At 42.8% G+C, this 17981-nt stretch overlaps 1 protein-coding gene across 2 annotated transcripts; it reads left to right on the top strand.

The window, feature by feature from the left end:
* The first annotated feature begins 512 nt into the window (after positions 1 to 512).
* On the top strand, positions 513 to 5436 carry LOC145951828 (uncharacterized). 2 transcript variants are annotated; one of them, XM_083063928.1, is made up of 3 exons: positions 513 to 4024; positions 4100 to 4159; positions 4239 to 5436. In XM_083063928.1, exons 1-3 carry the CDS (start codon positions 3743 to 3745, stop codon positions 4416 to 4418), a joined length of 522 nt encoding a protein of 173 aa, XP_082920054.1. In that variant the 5' UTR covers positions 513 to 3742; the 3' UTR covers positions 4419 to 5436. The 2 variants fall into 2 exon arrangements, with proteins under 2 accessions (XP_082920054.1, XP_082920053.1); XM_083063927.1 differs by having other exon boundaries at positions 513 to 4159.
* Positions 5437 to 17981: the final 12545 nt, after the last annotated feature.

The raw sequence follows: 17981 nt of genomic DNA, 5'->3' as shown, positions 1-17981 counted from the left end.
GATTAAATGACTCTAAGAGTAATTCTTACTTAAGTTACTTTATTCAATAACTCATTTTGTATGTTGAATTTCAACAATTTAACTATTGAATTAAAAAAATTTAATACATAAATCAAGTCTACAAATTTTAAAAAATTTTGAAAACTATTTAATATTTCATTTTATTAATTCAAATTGACGAATAATTATAAAATTATTTTATACGTTATTTGAATCAATATAACAAGATATCATATGGATTTTAAAAAATTTAAAAATTTATAAACTTGATCTATACATTAAGAACTTTTAATTTAACGGTTGGATCATTGAAATTTAACATATACAATGAGTTATTAATATATACAATGGGTTATTGAGTGGAGTAACTTGGGTAACTTGGAGTGATTTGATCCATTCTTTTTTATATAATATAACTTTTTTATACAAAATTATTCATTAGAGATATCATTCAATTATAATTTGTATAATTTATTTGTTTTTTTATTATTATAAAAATATAAAAATATAAATTTTATTGTGATTTTGATGTCATTTATTAAATTAGATGTAAATCAATTATCAAGTCAATATTTTTAATAATAAAAATGTTAATTGCAATATAATGAAGTCATTTAAATAGAAGTATTGCTTGAAATGTTTAACATTATTACTATATTATATGAAATTTATATATTATGTAATTATTATATTTTCTTAAAAATAATCTATTAATAATATTATAAATTAATTAAAAATTAATTCATGTATCACACAAGTCACCAATCGAATAATCTCAAAATTTGGAAAGTGTCTTTATGAGATTATTATTCAATCATTAATTCTGAGATCATAGTTAGTTCTAAAACATTAATATCTTGTGTTCTTACCGGGAATCTAAGGTAAGGATGATCTACTGGGTAAGATCGGTGAGCCTCCTTCACGGGTACGTTGATTGATGGAAGCACTTGGAGAGGATTGATATTCTTCCAAGCTTTCCATGCAAGGACCGAAATGCTCCATGAGGTTGAACTCCTTGAAGGTGGCGGAATCACCTTGGAGGATTCTCCAATGGTGGAGAAGCACCTAAGAGAGGTTCGGTTACCTCTTGAAGAAGTGGAGAAGCTTGAGGAACCAAGCTTCTAGGAGAAGGAACCTTGAGAGAGAACTAGGAACTAGGTTCTCACGAAATTGACTCTTGAAAAATGAGAGAGAATTCTGAATTCTTATTCTCATAAATGTCCAAAAGTGAAGGTTTAGGTCAGATTTACAATTATATAGGGAGAGGTAGCTTCTAGGAGAAGCTAACCTTAACCATTGTTCACTAGGAACCATGGTAAGGTGTAGTTAACCATCCATGGTTTCTAAAACTTGTAGGAGAAGCTAACCTTGACCATGGTTCACTTAAGAACCATGGTAAGGTCAACCTAACCTACCAAGGTTTAGAAACTTGGAGGAGAAGCTTCAAAACTAGAAGGAAGACTAAGTGAATTTCGGCCATGAACAAGGAAGAAAGGCTAGGCGGCCTTGGCTCAAAATTACTCCATGAATTAATTCAAAAATATTTGATTTGGTTTAGTTAGGTTCATCATATGATGATGAGACCTAGCTAAATCAAATCTATGAAAAATTAGGAGCAAAATGAGTTCAATATGCAAAATTTTGCCTAGGCCCAGTTCTGGCCCAATTACTAGTCACACCCTCAAGTATTGCTAAATGTCACCCCATTTTCTCTACTGAAAAAATACAACATGAATGTATCAACTAGGGAGGTTAAATGGAGTTAAACTCTCCAAGTAACCTACCTTGAAATCAATATACAAACACTAGAAAAAGCAAGTAAAGTGCCTTACAAATACAAAGGCAAAAATAACCTATAAAAAAGAACTACTGTATGTACAAACATAAGAAAAAGGTCTTTAAGATCATTCCATTCCTCTTGGTTCTTTTAGTATATCACCTCTTGGATTCCTTGGCCTTGGCCATAGTCTATCATTAATGCTCTAAGATGGGGGTGGTACCTGCAAAAGAGATTCTTATGCCAAAGTTAGGGTTTGTATGAGTATGAGTCTCGTATAAGTAATGCACGTACCTTAGTGTAGATTAGGGTTGCGTTGGGCCTTGGGCCTGAGATCAGTTGTGATCTAATTGGATAGCGGATCTCGTCTGGACCGAGATCCCCTTAGATCAGTTATGATCTGGTTAAGTGACGAGCTGACGTCACGTAGCACGTATCCGAGGTCGTCATGCGCTGCGATGCCGAGCTGGGGGCTCGGCCTTGCAGTATGGATAGTACACTAGTCCCCCGAGCTCCAAAGATCGTGGGTCGAGGAGTTAAGATCGAGCTCGTCAAGTGGCTATGACCCCTCGCGTACGCATGCTTGTTGAGATGCCATGTGTCATAACTGGTCATCTCCCGAGAACGTGCAAGTGGCGCGTTAATGGGAGTGACGGTTATGTAATGATGGTTTGCCTTTGTCATAATTGTTTTTCAATTAATGTGTCATCAGACGCGTCCCTTGGCTGACACGTGGAGTGACCGTTTTGAATTTGGGAGAAACCTTTTTCTCTCCCTCGCGCCTTTTTCCCTTTCACTTTACTCTCTTTCTTGCTTTGGCTTCTCGAGTACGATAGCTCTCTTTGCCTTCTTGCTTCCGTTCGTCTTCCGTCTCCATTTTCACAGTCTCTGTCATCGTTTCTGGTAACCCAGTCGTTGTTAGGGCTATTTTCTGAGGAGGAGTACCAGGTACTTCCTTTCTACAGTTTTCTTTTTCCTTCTTTCCCAACCTTCTTCGAGTCTTTCTGTTTCTTTAATGGCTGGTGGAAGTGGTGTTGGTTCCTCTGCGCCTGCCAAAGGTAAAGGTAAAGCGCGGGGCAAGGCGACGGCTACCAGAACGGCCGCCGCCAGGAAAAAGAAGGAGGTGGCGCCGCCAGCGGACCTCGTTCCAGGTATTCCTGGGTACGACTGGGTTCGGTGTGAGATGGCGGGGGTCCAAAGCGTTTTTCGGTCCTTTCTTGAGGTTAATGGGATCTTGAAATCGTGTAGAGTTTGTGACCCTTCCATTTCCCAGATGATCCGGCTTGAACCTTGTCAGGCTGGTGAGGGTGTGTACATGGGGAAGTCTACCGACCCTCCCCACTTCTATATGTACCATTGTTTTTTTAGGGATTTAGGTGTCTGTCTTCCCTTCACTCAGTTCGAGTGTGATTTTTTGAACTTTGTCAACTCGGCCCCTTGCCAGTTGCACCCCAATATTTGGGGTTTTTTAGGGCTTTTCAAGTCCTGTGTTCGGTTTTAGGGATAGAGATGTCCTTTCCCGTCTTTCTTCATGAAGATAGGCGTTCCGCCATATGGCATATTGTCTCTGAGTGGGAGTAGGGATGGAGATTTGTTTACTCTCTACTCCCAGTCATACAAAAACTTCAAACAAAAGTTTTTCCGAATTGCTCTTGTGAATGTCGACGCACTGGAGGATGGGGCGTTCTACTTCGGCGGGCTGCCGAAATTCCCTTTCTTTTGGTGCCCCAAACCGTCTAGGTTTCACGGGGTGGGCCAATTAAAATTGAAGGCTTCGAAGGCGGCCGCCATTAAGAATCTTGATGCGCTTCCTCGCCCGCTGGATTGCAAGCTCGTCTTGTCGCTTGCGAATTCAGCGTACAAGGAGAGGGGCTTGGAGAGTGAGTATCTCGTCCTCTTTAGATTGTTAGGGTTTGCAAAACCCTCTTTTGCTTATGTGTTTTGCTTTTTGTGTTTTCAGGCATAATGGGCAAGAGTAAGTGGTGCGACCTAAAGCATCGTTACAATGTTGCCGAGCTCGAGGTTCCCGAGCCTCAAGAGGAGGAGGTGTCCCCCTTGAAGGTCAATCGAAAAAGAAAGAGAGGCGAGAAAGAGGTCGGGGGGACCTCTGCCCCTCGCAGAATGGAGGAGGTGACCTCCAAGGCTGCAGATGCTGATGCAGTCGATCTCACTGGGAGCCCTCCGCTTGGGGAGGTTCCCCAAGTGGCTGTTGCAGGGATTGCTGAGCAAGCTACTCCCTCTACCGAGGTAGGTGTTTTGTGCTTTAATTTATCTTCTATGTTGATTTGGCTTGGTTTGTTGAGGTGTTGTCTCTCTTTACAGGCAGGGATAGCTGCCGAGGTGGAGGGCCTGGTTGCTGAGCAGGTCACCCAGGCTGCCAAGGTGAGTACCTCGCTTTTTGCTTTTCCCTTTATCTTATATGTTAGTCTCTTGTTTCTTGACATGAGGTCGGTTTTTGCAGGAAGGGGACGCTGCTGAGGTCCAGGTGCCTCCAAGATCGGAGATGCCGAGCGTGGACCCCCTTGTCGCCGAGCAGGAGATGCCCGTTTCTGCTTCTATTGAGACGCGCGGTAAGGGGCCGAGTCTTGAGGTCCCTACAGCCACGCTTACCACCTTGGCAGCGCCGTCAAGATCGTCGTAGGGGGCTTCCTGGAGCCAGTACATAGCTCACCGCTTCGGGAAGGGCCTCACCCAGGTGCGACTGGACCATGTGAGTGCGTCGGCCGACGTGAATTCACTGTGAAGCACTGGGGTGACCGCCGAGAAGTTCTTCCCTCGAGGTTCGCTGACCTCGAATAACCAGGGATTGATTGACGGGGCTGGGCCTGTGGAAAGCTTCGACGCCGCCCAAGTTTTTCTGCAGAGAACTATGGCGATTGTGGATCACTAGAAGCATAAGTGGTCCACACAGCAGGAGGAGCTGGTTAGGCTGAGGAACCGAGTTCAGCCTCTGAAGGACGAGAACAAGGTCTTAAAGGAGGAGAACAAGGTGCTGAGTGCTGCCCTTGGCGAGGCGAAGATGCAGGGTGTCGAGCTTCAAGCAGCGAAGGCAGATCTCGCCAGGTTCAGAAATCGTTGGAGATTGCCCTGCGCTCCAACGAGAATTATGCTTCCCAGGTGGGCGAGCTGCAGGGGATCGTCGCGTCGTCCCGAGGTCGGGTGCAGAGCTTGGAAGATGAGGTGACGTCTTCCCGGGGTTGGGTTCGCTCTTTAGAAGACGAAGTGACCTTTCTGAGGGGCGAGCTTGTTGTGGCGGCTGAGGAGCGTCTCCGCGCTGAGGTCATTCTCGGTGGCAGGGAAAAGGAGATTGCCACCCTGAGAGCAGACCTTGTGAAGCTGGAGGCGGAGAAGGCGGCACTGGAGAAGAAGCTTGAGGAGACCGAGCGCTCGGTTCTGATTCAGCATAAGAGGGGTTTCCTCAAGGCTGCTCGCCAGGCCAGGCTTCTCGCGCCAGGATTCGATTTCTCTGCCATGCACGTGGAGAAAGTCATCCGCTTCGGGAAGCTTGTCAAGGAAGACGATGTCGAGGATAGCTCTAGTGACAACGCCTCCCCCTAGGCCGTTTTTGTTATGTTTTTCTGCTTTGTTATTCCTTTACTTGGATTCATGTATTGAACTCGGTAAACATGGTTATGTATGTGTATATTTTTCTTTGCCTATTTGTGTTTGCGCTTTTCTTTGCCTTTGTGTTTAGGCTTGATTTTTGCTGTTTGCGCGTTTTGAGACATGCGTTCGATGTCTGTTGTATGCTTTTATACTTGGTGATACTTCGCCTTGAGTTGATCATGCCGAGGTTCGAACGCGACCTCGGTTTTTCGTTAAGTAATTTTTTGTGAAGGTTCGAACTCGACCTTAATCATACCGAGGTTCGAACTCGACCTCAGATTTTTCATTAGGTAATTTTTGTGAAGGTTCGGGCTCGACCTTAATCATACCGAGGTTCGAACTCGACCTCAGGTTTTTCGTTAAGTAATTTTTGTGAGGGTTCGAACTCGACCTTAATCATACCGAGGTTCGAACTCGACCTTAATCATACCGAGGTTCGAACTCGACCTCGGGTTTTTCGTTAAGTAGTTTTTTGTGAAGGTTCGGACTCGACCTTAATCATACCGAAATTCGAACTCGACCTTAGATTTTTCATTAGGTAATTTTTGTGAAGGTTCGGGCTCGACCTTAATCATACCGAGGTTCGAACTCGACCTTAGGTTTTTCGTTAAGTAATTTTTGTGAGGGTTCGAACTCGACCTTAATCATACCGAGGTTCGAACTCGACCTCGAGTTTTTCGTTAAGTAGTTTTTTGTGAAGGTTCAGACTCGACCTTAATCATACCGAAGTTCGGACTAACCTCAGATAGACGTGTTAAGGTTCGTACTCGACCTAAGACAAACGTGTTAAGGTTCGTACTCGACCTCAAATTTTAGCGTAGAACGTGTTTCATCAAGGTTCGAATTCGACCTCAAATTTTAGCGTTTTAAGGTTCGTACTCGACCTCGAATTTATAGCAGAATGTACTTTACCAAGGTTCGAATTCGACCTTGGATAAGCGTGTTAAGCATATAGCATTTTGTGGTAAAATGATGAAGATAAAAGAATGTGAATAGGAGAGAATGAGTTACTTTATTGATGAAAATATGTGCCTCGTTAAAAACCCTCTCAGCCAAAACCCATTTTTCTATTTTTTGGGACAAAAGACTGAGGCGGGAAAAGAGTGCACAGCTCATTCGTACAAAGCTTAACTGAAATAAAACTTGAGATGCGTAGCATTCCAAGTTCGCGGTATAGGTTTCCCGCTAAGTTCTTCCAGTCTATATGCTCCATTTTCCAAGTCTTCTGTAACTCGGAATGAGCCACCCCAAGTGGGCGCAAGCTTCCCATTTGACGTGTCTTTCCGTGCTTCGCCTAGCAATCGCCACACCAAGTCATCCACTCGGAAAGAGCGAGGTCGCACTCGTGTGTTGTACCTTCGGGAAGCTCGGAGCTTGCAGGCTTCTTCGTGGATTTGAGCTTCATCTCTAAGCTCGTCAACCAAGTCGAGGTTGGCCGTCAACTCTTGAGCGTTCTGCTCGCTATTGAAAACTTGACGTCGGTGGGATGTCCCTCCGACTTCCACTAGGATCATTGCGTCAGTTCCGTAAGTTAGCCTGTAAGGCGTTTCTTGCGTGGTTGACTGGGGAGTGCAATGATATGCCCAGAGGATGCTGGGAAGTTCGTCGGGCCACTGTCCTTTGGCGTTCCCCAACCGGTTCTTGAGTTCCCGGAGGATGGCTTTGTTGGCTGCTTCGGCTTGGCCATTGGTTTGGGGGTGTTCCATCGAGGTTGGAAGATGTTTGATACCGAGCTCGCGGAGGAAGTCCTCGAATCTCTGTGCAATGAATTTTTGGCCATTGTTAGTAACGAGGGTGTGAGGGATTCCGAATCTGCAAATGATATTCCTCCAGGTGAATCTTTGCACGTTCTCAGTAGTGATTTTGGCGAGTGGGCATGCCTCGATCCACTTGGTGAAGTAATCGATCGCCACTAGGAGAAACTTCAGTTGACCTTTCGCAGAGGGGAATGGCCCGAGGATGTCCATCCCCCACTGGGAGAAAGGCCATGCCAACATCAAATGGTGGAGAGCTTCAGGCGGTTGCCGGTGTGTGTTGCCGAACTACTGGCACTCTTTGCATTTTTGGATGTAGTCTTGGCAGTCCGACTTCAGAGTGGGCCAGTAGTACCCAGCGCGGAGTACTCTGGTCGCCATTGAGCGTGCTCCGGAGTGCATGCCACATATGCCCCGATGAATTTCTTCGATGACGTAGGTAGCCTGAGGCGCGATCAAGCATTTTTGTAGTGGGGAAGAAACGCCACGTTTGAATAGCTCGTCCCCAACAATGACGAACTTAGCCGATCTCATCCTCATCTTTCGAGCTTCGTCCTTATCTTCGGGCAGGATTCCTTCTTTCAAGTAACCCTAGATGCCTGTCATCCATCCCAGGTCTTCATTTTCACTGACGTTGATGATTTTGTAGTCCAGGCTGGGTGAGTGTAAGGTCTCCTGGATGATAGTTCGATGCTGTCCAGGCCTTTTGGTGCTGGCGAGCTTCGATAGGAGGTCAGCTCGGCTGTTTTGTTCTCGCGACACATGCTGTATGATGAACTCGTCGAAGGACGAGATCTGTGGGATGCGACGTGGAAGTACCGCTGTAGAAGAGTGTCCTTTGCCTGGTACGTCCCACTGAGTTGCTCCACCATGAGCTTCGAGTCGCTATTGCAACTCACTTTTCGAGCTCTAAGGTCGTGGGCTAGCCGCAGTCTTGCGAGGAGCGCCTCATACTCCTCCTGGTTGTTGGTCACCTTGAAGCTAAACTTGAGGGATTGCTCTATGGTGACTTGGTTTGGCCCCTCCAAAATGATACCTGCACCACCACCTTTAGAGTTGGAGGACCCGTCAACGTGTAAGGTCCATACCTGGGGCTCCTCGGCAATAGTGGGCGTGAGCTCGGCTACGAAGTCAGCCAGGCATTGAGCTTTCAGGGGTCCGCGACTTTCATACTGGATGCCGAGCTCCGATAATTCTACTGACCATGCAATCATCCGTCCGGCGAGCTCGGGTTTTCGCAGAATTTGCTTGATGGGGTAGTCGGTTTTGACTACCACCTAGTGACTCTGGAAGTAGGGTCGGAGACGCCGAGCTGCGGTGACAAGTGCTAGTGCGAGTTTCTCGATCATTTGGTACCGCTTTTCCGCGTCTTGGAGGACTCAGCTGATGAAGTAGATCGGTGTCTGCACTTTCTGGTGCTCTTGTACTATTACTACGCTGATAGCGCTTTTTGCCATGGCCAAGTAGAGGAGGAGGTCGGTTTTGTGATCTGGCCTCTATAGGATCGGCGGAGTCGTGAGGAAGATTTTGAAGTTTTGGAAAGCTTCTTCGTATTGATCGGTCCATTGAAAGTTTTGTGGCTTCCGTAGCAGAGTAAAGATCGGCCCTACCTTTTCCGCAAGTCTGGGGATAAAGCGGGACAGTGAGACCAACCGTCCTACTAGGCGTTGTACCTCCTTCACCGTTTGTGGACTTTTCATCTGGATGATTGCTTTACACTTCTCGGGATTGGCCTCAATTCCTCCGTTGGTGATCATGAAACCGAGGAACTTGCCTCCCTATACGCGAAGACGCACTTCTCCGGGTTGAGGCGCATGTTGTGCTTTATGATCTGGGCGAACACCTCGGCGAGGTCAGAAGCGTGATCTGTAGCCGAGGTGGTCTTGACTACCATGTCATCGACGTAGACCTCCATGTTCCGCCCGATCTGCTGGTGGAAAACCTTGTCCATCAGCCGCTGGTAGGTTGCTCCCGCGTTTTTGAGGCCAAAGGGCATCACCCGGTAGCAATAGTTGGCGTGGTCGGTAATAAAGGATGTATGGACCTCGTCGGGCGGGTACATCATTATCTGGTTGTACCCGGAGTAGGCGTCGAGGAAACTGAGGAGGGCGTGCCTGGACGCTCCGTCGACCAGCCTGTCAATGCTGGGCAAGGAGTATGAGTCCTTGGGGCATGCTTTGTTCAAGTCAGTGTAGTCGACGCACATGCGCCACTTCCCCAAGTTCTTCTTCACCAGGACCACATTTTCCAGCCATGTGGTGTATCTGACCTCACGGATGAAGCCAGCGTTTAGAAATTTTTGTGTTTCGATGATGATGGCCTCCCGCCTTTCACCGCCGACCTTTCTCTTCCTCTGGGCGACTGGCCTTGCCTCCTTGTGTATCGCTAACCTGTGATAGATGAAGTCAGCGTCTGTACCAGGCATGTCAGCGCTGGACCAGGCAAAGAGGTCGGCATTCTGGAGAATCTCCGCTTCGAGCTGTTGCCGCAAATCCAGGCTCAATTGCCTGCTGATTTTTGTGCACTGCCCGAGGAATTTTTCGATCTGTAGGTCGTCAAGCTCGTCAATGGGGCTTGGCCTCTCGTCATGGGAGTCAGATCTCGGATCGAGATCGGTGATTTCCACGTGGGTGATGTGAGCCACGGTGGGGGGATCCTTCTTACTTTGCTCGCTGGTCGAGGATATCTTCAGGCTCTCGGCGTAGCACTGCCGAGCTGTCTTCTGATTTGCTTTGACGGAGATGATCTTTCCGTCGCTTCCTGGGAACTTCATGGTGAGGTGTGGAGTGGACACTACTGCACCAAGCTGATTCAACGTCAGCCTCCCAATGATGATGTTATAGGAGGTGTTGGCTTCCACCAGGAGGTATCAGACCATGATTCTCCTTGTGTCCGGAGAGGTTTCGAAGGTGGTCAGCAGGTCCACGTATCCCCGAGTGTGTACTCGCTCTCCTGCAAAACTGACTAGGGGCTCTGTGTGAGGTTGGATGAGAGAGTGGGGGATATCTAACCTGAGGAAGGTCGGCCAATACAGGACATCTGCCGAGCTCCCCTGGTCTATCAGTGTCTTGTGCACCTCCCAATTGTCTACCTCCACTACTATGACCACGGGATCATCCTAGTTGGGACTGACGCCGGCATAGTCGTTGTCGGTGAAGGTGATTAGCGGTGAACTTTGGTGCGAAGCCGAGGTAGCGGAATGGACAATGTTGATATTGCGCAGGTGTCTCTTCCGGGCTAAGCGGGTGGCACCTCCCCCTGCGAAACCACCTGCAATTGTATTGATAACTCCCCGTAGGGGAGCTGATCCTGTTTCTTGGCTTACCTCGGCTTGCACTGCTCCACCGGCATGCTGCTGAGAGCCAGAGGTGGCCCGCCTGGATGAGTTCTTCAATACGGTCCCGTAGTGAGCGGAACTCCTCAGTGGTGTGACCGTGATTTCTGTGGTACCGACAGTGCTTGGACTTGTCGGCATTGTTGGGGGTATGACCTGGTGATGGTAGAGTGAGCAGGTTGTTGTTGCTGGCTTCCTCCAGTATGTGTACGCGGGGCGTGTTCAAGGGAGTGTAGAAGTCATATCTTCCCCCTCGGTTTGCCCTAGCCGGCTTCTTGAACTGGCTATCGTTGTTGACCTTGATTTTGTCTTTGTGGCCCTGTTCGGGCTTCATTGGTCCTTTACCACGAACCTGGTCACGGAAAGCGGAGTGCTCCTCCATCTGGATGTAGCCTGCTGCTCGGCGCGAAGCTCGTCCATATCGTGAGGAGCCTCACGGCATAGGCTGTCGACGAAGGGCCCAGGCTTGAGTGCCATGAGCATGGCATGCAGGGCGACCTCGGGGTTCAGATTTTTGATCTTAACTGAGGTGGCTGCAAATCGCTCCATGAACGCCCGAAGTGGCTCGTTGTCGTTCTGTCTGAGGCTGGCCAGGGCGGCCAAAGTGATGTGGTGAGGTCGGCTCGTCGCATACTGCACTGTGAACCGCCTAACCAGAGTGCTGAAGCTGTCGATTGACTCGGCGGGAAGCTGGGTGTACCAGTTGAGTGCGGCCCCCTTGAGCGAGGTCAGAAAAACCCTACACAATATAACATCATTGTTAATGTAGAGGTTTACCTGTGTCGTATATAGGTCGATATGCTCATCGGGGTTCGTCGTGCCATCATAGCGATCGAGGTGGAGAGGCTTCCAACCCTGAGGGAGTGGTGTCTCCATGATGCCGTCCACAAAGGGATGACGGTAGAAGGTTGCTTGACCCCCTGTGACATGAGTTGGGGCTTTGCTGACTTCATGGACCGACTTGTTCGTCAGAACATGAGATCGGTGTGTGGCAGGTCGTGGAGGTTGCTCGCCTCAAGAGGATGATCAGAGGGGCGCCGAGGGAGCTGGGCGCGAATCCGCTCGTTTTCAGCGTGTAGCGCCGCTAGATCAGCTTTATTGGCAGTCCTCATCGCCGCTAGGTCAGTTTCGTGCTGGGCACGCATGTTACGCAGATCGGCGTCGTGTTGCTGCTACATCTGTTCGACCTGGTCAATCAGTCTCCTCAATGTGGCTTCGTTGTCCATGGTAATTGAGTGATTTGCGTCGTCTGTTGCGCGTCTGCTATGGCTTCTGGTGAATACCATAAGCGTGGCCGATAAGAGCTGTCTTGATCGGCCCCACGGTGGGCGCCAAATGTTCTTACCGGGAATCCGAGGTAGGGATGATCCACTGGGTAAGATCAGTGAGCCTCCTTCACGGGTACGTTGATGCTCCAAGATGGGGGTGGTACCTGCAAAAGAGACTCTGATGCCAAAGTTAGGGTTTGTATGAGTATGAGTCTCGTATAAGTAATGCACGTACCTTAGTGTAGATTAGGGTTGCGTTGGGCCTTGGGCCTGAGATCAATTGTGATCTAATTGGATAGCGGATCTCGTCTGGGCCGAGATCTCCTCAGATCAGTTATGATCTGGTTAAGTGACGAGCTGATGTCACGTAGCGCGTATCCGAAGTCGTCATGCGCTGCGATGCCGAGCTGGGAGCTCGACCTTGTAGTACGGATAGTACATCTTGTATTATAAATACAAGTTAGTTACTGTATATTATCTCTTGATCGTCTTAATTGTCCCTTTTAATTCCTAAAATAATTTCTAATGTTATTATGTCCTCAACTCAAATTCCTTAATTATTCTAATTAAGAATATCTAGTTTTTCTAAAGTCTTAAGTTTACTAAAAATATACCTCGAAAGTTTTATTAAATTTTGGTGGTATTTCATGGAAGCTTGGAGACACCAAACTCGCCCAATTTGTTTTTCTTATATCCTACTTAATATTCCTAACATTTGAGGCATATGAAATCCCCTCACACACCTTAACACACACCAACCCCGCATACCACTCCTATCCCAAAAGGCTATCACTTAAAAAAATTCGACATTCTCTCCCACATTTTGAAATCCACACGACTTGAGAGAGGTTAGGGACAAACTTTCTCTAGATTCACCATGTTGTTGACATCTAGTTATCCACTAACCAACCCGTCAAAATATCCCATGACAATTTCATGTCAAACCCATCATCACTCATCACTTCCTAAAACCTTAGCCAAATAAATTTCATGCAGCAAACCATAGCATAAAACTCACGACAACTCCAAATTCTCCCCATCATCCTTTCATTTAATCATTTCATCACTCTTTCATTTCTCTTACTCTTTCATTCTCTTTGACTCCAGCAAAACTTCTCCTTCAAATTTGACTTCACCTTGGCTAGCTGAACCATATTGGTAGAAAGAAAGCTCATTGTAAGCTCCCTTTGATGCATGTAAGTTAGGAAAGCTCATAATTAACCACCAATGTTTGTTTGTTCACTTTTCTTTGTCCATTCACTTAACAATACACAAGATTTTGAAGGAATTAAGTGTTGGCAATATCTGCTCTCCATAATTAAGCTGCTCACCGTGAGCTTGGAGGAGAAGGAGGGAGTGGTTGCATGCAAGCTTGGAAGCTCATTTAGTTACCACCTTCTTTTTCACCTCTCTTTGCTGCATGTATAACAAAATCATTAACACTCCACTCCCTCTCCTTGACATTTTTGTGAAGTTTGGTTGTTGAACACTTTGCACAAAATTTACCTTATACCGTATGGTGGCCGACAAGGCCGAACGCCCGAACCCGCGAATAATCAGGCCGAACACCCGAGCCCGTCGATGCTGAGGCCGATCACCCGAGCCCACCGACCACGTATAAACGAGGGAAACGTGTCGGTGTGGTCGGCCAATCTCAGCGCCTCTGCCAGGCTGATTATGGATAGTTTAATTAGTGTAACACATCAGATTAGCCCCCTAATTTTCCGGGGCCCAATCCTTAATCACGGCCCAATACGAACACCTATAAATAGAGCCCCAACGAGGTATGTAACTAACTTTCAACTACCACATTTATTACGCCGAGAACTAACTTGAGCGCCGGAGTGTCTTTGTAGGCACCCCCACCTCGCTTCGGACTACCTGGACAAGAACGAGCAGACCGAGACCCAAGACCCAACCCGCTACGACTAAGATAATTGAAGTGTGTATCTTAACACAGGAACATACCTTTTTGGAAAGATAATGTGTTGGTTTTAACGTGTAAAAGGACTCTTGCATTTGCGTTTAGGAAGAAGGAAAAAATTACAAATCTTTGAACCATGTCAAATCTGGATTCAATTTTACTATGTTGGTTTCTAGAATTTCTATGAAAATTTATAGATTTTTGATTAATCAATGGGATACTATTCTAGAAATCTGTTTTAATCAACCTTGTCTATGTGGAAAAGTTTAGTACTAAAAATGATTAACTAATTTCCTTGGAAGCATTTTTTTCATTAACGGGTGGAATAAAAGTGGTGTGTTATGCATTGTAATTGTGCTTAACTCATGATTAAATTTTATGATAGCTAAGTGTATGATTTGATGAAATATTCGATATGAATGTGTTTTAGTTATCTATTAATTTTATTGAAAAATCTGAGAAGTGTGAATCTTGACAATCATTATTGTTGACCGAATTGGAGATCAGGAGGAATGTGATCATCATGTCATTAAGTGTTAAGAACTCACTTGTATGATTTTGTGTGTGATTAAGGGCCATGGAATCCTTAGGATGAGACAAATGGACTTAGAACATGAGTGCATTTATGTAACCTAGAATTTGGTTATAGCATTATTAAAATATTCATTGTAGTAAACAATGAATAAATGATTAAAAAGAGCGTGAACCTGATAATCAAATGATCTTAGTAATAATAAGTATGGGTATTTGCAATGCAGTTTGGTTAGGTTTTTGTCCTAAAAATCATCCAAATCAAACAAGAAAATTAAGTGTGGTTTGACTTGACTTGATTTGATTTGAATGAACTATGAAATTCAAACCAAACCAAACCAAACCAAACGAATCTTTTACAGTTTGGTTTGGTTTAGTTTTTGTGGTTTTTAAAATTTATTATTTGAAAATCAACTAAAAATGTTATGTTATTTGTTTAAGATTGTATGTCAAAAATAAAACCAATAGTATATAGATACTAAAATATTTCGGTCATTTAATGTGTTGGATCGAGCGCTTACCACTAGGCCAAAAGCTATAGCTTATAGTCAGGGCGCAACTCTTTTTACTTAAGAGCGCAGCAGCCTAAGCGCCATGATTCGACAGTGACTTGGCCCACCTAGCCTCCGCCACGGGACAATTGATGCAACCCGCAACAATCTCCCCCTCAGCAATTGCCCCGCTGGGTATCGAACTCATGACCTTGGCTCTGATACCAATTGTTGGATCGAGCGCTTACCACTAGGTCAAAAGCTATAGCTTATAGTCAGGGCGCAACTCTTTTTACTTAAGAGCGCAGCAGCCTAAGCGCCATGATTCGACAGTGACTTGGCCCACCTAGCCTCCGCCACGGGACAATTGATGCAACCCGCAACATAATGTATTTAACACCAATTATTATCTTATTATTTAAGTAAAAATATTTCTTTAATACAATTTTAGTTATCATCTTAAATATTTTTTGTCATATATATATATATATATATATATGTTGTCACTTTAAAAAGCTTATTTTTAAATGTTATAAATAATTCATAATTTTTCATTCTAAAATTTAGTTTAGTAGCTTATAATTTTATAAAATACTTTTAAATATTATAACATATATTTGAAGAGAAAAACACATTTTAGTAGCTTACGATTTTATATAACCCCATTTATGTTATGTGTTTATTTTGTATATATGCACTATACATTTGACAAAAATATATATTTACAAATAAGTGTAGTTTGATTTAATTTGAAGCGATTTCACATTTCAATCTAAAAATCAAATGAAACTATGCGGTTTTTGTAAATTTAAAAATTGAATTGCTAATTTGTAGTTTTTCATCATTTTTAATTTTTTAGATCAATTTGTGATTTTTTATTTGAGTTTGTTCGATTTTGAACACTCCTAATATTAGGTAACTTTGAGCGATTTGAAAATACTCTAAAGATTTGACTTAAAACAAACAACTAGGATTTAGGTTTGGGAGACAACAACATTGAAACATAATGTAGTGTAAAACGTGAGTATATATGGAATTGCATAAAACTCAATAAGACAGAGGAACATTTATGAGTTGGGTTCATGAAATGTGAATGAATTCTCGAGTTACTCTCTCATTATTAAATTAAAGCATTTGATTGTGTAGTTTAAATGGTCATATTTTAGTAATGTTTTGAGTTGTCTAATTTTAAGAAATTTTATGTGTAAAATTTAATTTTAATAATTCTTTTAGCAGGTTATTAGTGTATTTTTTTGTTGACTAATTTTCTATTTTTTACGAGCATATTTATTGTGTTTGTAAGGTTTTTTATTCATAATTTTGATGTAAATAATTATTTAGTCCTTATAAATAAAGTTATTTTCATTTTTATCATCTTAATTTTGTTTATTTTTATTTTGGTTTTTATTAATTTTGTTTATTTTCTTATCAATTTTGGTTCCTATAATTGTTTTCCTTTTTCTTGGTCCATGTAATATTTTCCTATAGATTTGATGAACAACCCTAAAGTCAAAAGGTCAAAATAAAATAAGGGACATTTTTCTTTTGGGAGGGGGTTAATTATGTTTTTAGTTCTTTACCTTTTTAAAAAAAATTTCAATCCCAAAAAGTTTGACTCATCAAGGCCCTTAACTTTTTTTATTATTAAAGTTTTAGTTTCTAAACAAAATTTTGACTAGTAAAGGTCGTCCCTAAACTTTTTTAAAAATTAGGTTTTATTCTTTGAAACCCCATCAAATAAATAAAATAATAAGATATAAACTTTTGTGTAAGGAGTAAAGTCAAATTTTTAAATAGTTTAGGAATTTTAACCAATCAAACTTTTGCTGAAGGACTAAAAACTGTAATGAAAATTTTTTGAGGAACCTTAACTAGTCAAATTTTTGTTTAAGAATAAAAAATTAAATTTAGAAAAAAAAATTAGGGACTAAAAATTCAGTTAACCCATTTTTTAAGAAAGGAATACAATGCATAACACCCCTATTTTCTAGATATCAAATTCAAAAAGTTATCCAATCATTTTATTTTCATCCCGTAATCTTAAAACAATTATGACAAATTGTTTTAAGAAGACAAATTGTATGGTGCTTTGAAATAATTGTTTCATATTATGTTCAATTTGAACTACTTTGAAATAAATGTTTCATACTATGTTTAATTTGAACTCCTCCTCCTCCTCCATGAGCTTCAATGATTGAAATAATTTGTAACAATTTGGTATTAGATGATGAACATGAGTTTATCTTGTTAGAATATGTTAGTATACTATTTTGACGTTATTGTAGTAAGGTGCACAAGCTCATATGTTGAGCTTGTTGTATTGTATTGTTTTCCTTATTTTGTTAGGTTGTTACATTTCTATTATAAAGTTTTTTTAGTACTCTTCTCTAAAATGTGTTATATACGTTTTAGCAACTATCTATATATAATTGCTTTTCTATTGTAAATATGACACAATTCATTTTTCTCAATGATAAAGAATATACAACCAATTCCTTTCTCTATACTCTATTTTCTAATACAGTATTAAGAGCATGAACGATCCATCCATCGCTTTGCATAGTAACTTGTTTCTTCCCACCCTCCCTTACTAAATCCTTCAACACTTTCATCCATTACCACCTTCTCTCTTGCAGTTTTTTAAAAAACTCATTGAGGATAATTTTCTCTTGTGGAAGCAACAAATCAAACCAATGATTAAAGGTCACCAACTTCATTATTATTTGGTGAAACCTAGTATTTCGCCACGTTTTCTCATTGAAGTAGATCACGATGTAGGAAAAGTTAATTATCTCTACATGTAGTGGGAACTACAAGATTCACTTCTGCTTTATTGGCTTTAACCAACTATTTATGCACTAGTTCTTTTAAGAATTATATGTTGCATTCACTATTGGCAGTTTTGGGACAAATTGCACAACCCCTTCAATTTGCACACTCACGCATGAGCAAGAATGCTTAGTACGGGACTACGAAACTCTAAAAAAGAGGATTGAACAATCTTATAATACATTTTTCGAATCAAGGTGATTGTTAACATTATTTGTTCAATCAGTGATCTTATTTTTCCTCAAAAACAACTTGATATGATCATTGAGGGCTTTCTTGAAGAATATGATTCTCTAGTCAATCTTGTTAATAGTTGTTTTGAACCTTTTGATCTTGGTGAACTGGAGGCACTTCTCATAACTCAAGAAGTCTGATTAGAGAAATATCATCAAAACATTATTATTGCTTCAGTCAATATTTCTCAAATGGAAAAGAAGAATGATCCTAAAACTATTTTTACTTAGTCA

The sequence above is a fragment of the Cajanus cajan genome, chromosome 9 (genome assembly GCF_000230855.2).
Source record: "Cajanus cajan strain Asha chromosome 9, NIPB_CcT2T_4, whole genome shotgun sequence".
Lineage (NCBI taxonomy): Eukaryota > Viridiplantae > Streptophyta > Magnoliopsida > Fabales > Fabaceae > Cajanus > Cajanus cajan.
The sequence above is the reverse complement of the archived record's forward strand: the minus strand, read 5'-3'. Positions and strand labels throughout refer to the sequence as shown.

What these genes read in the sequence shown, in the direction of transcription:
- LOC145951828 (XM_083063927.1), top strand. Translation starts at nt 3,743, where the DNA reads ATGGGCAAGAGTAAGTGGTGCGACCTAAAGCATCGTTACAATGTTGCC. An exon ending in AGGTCACCCAGGCTGCCAAG is followed by an intron (nt 4,160 to 4,238) that starts GTGAGTACCTCG and finishes CGGTTTTTGCAG; the next exon opens with GAAGGGGACGCTGCTGAGGT.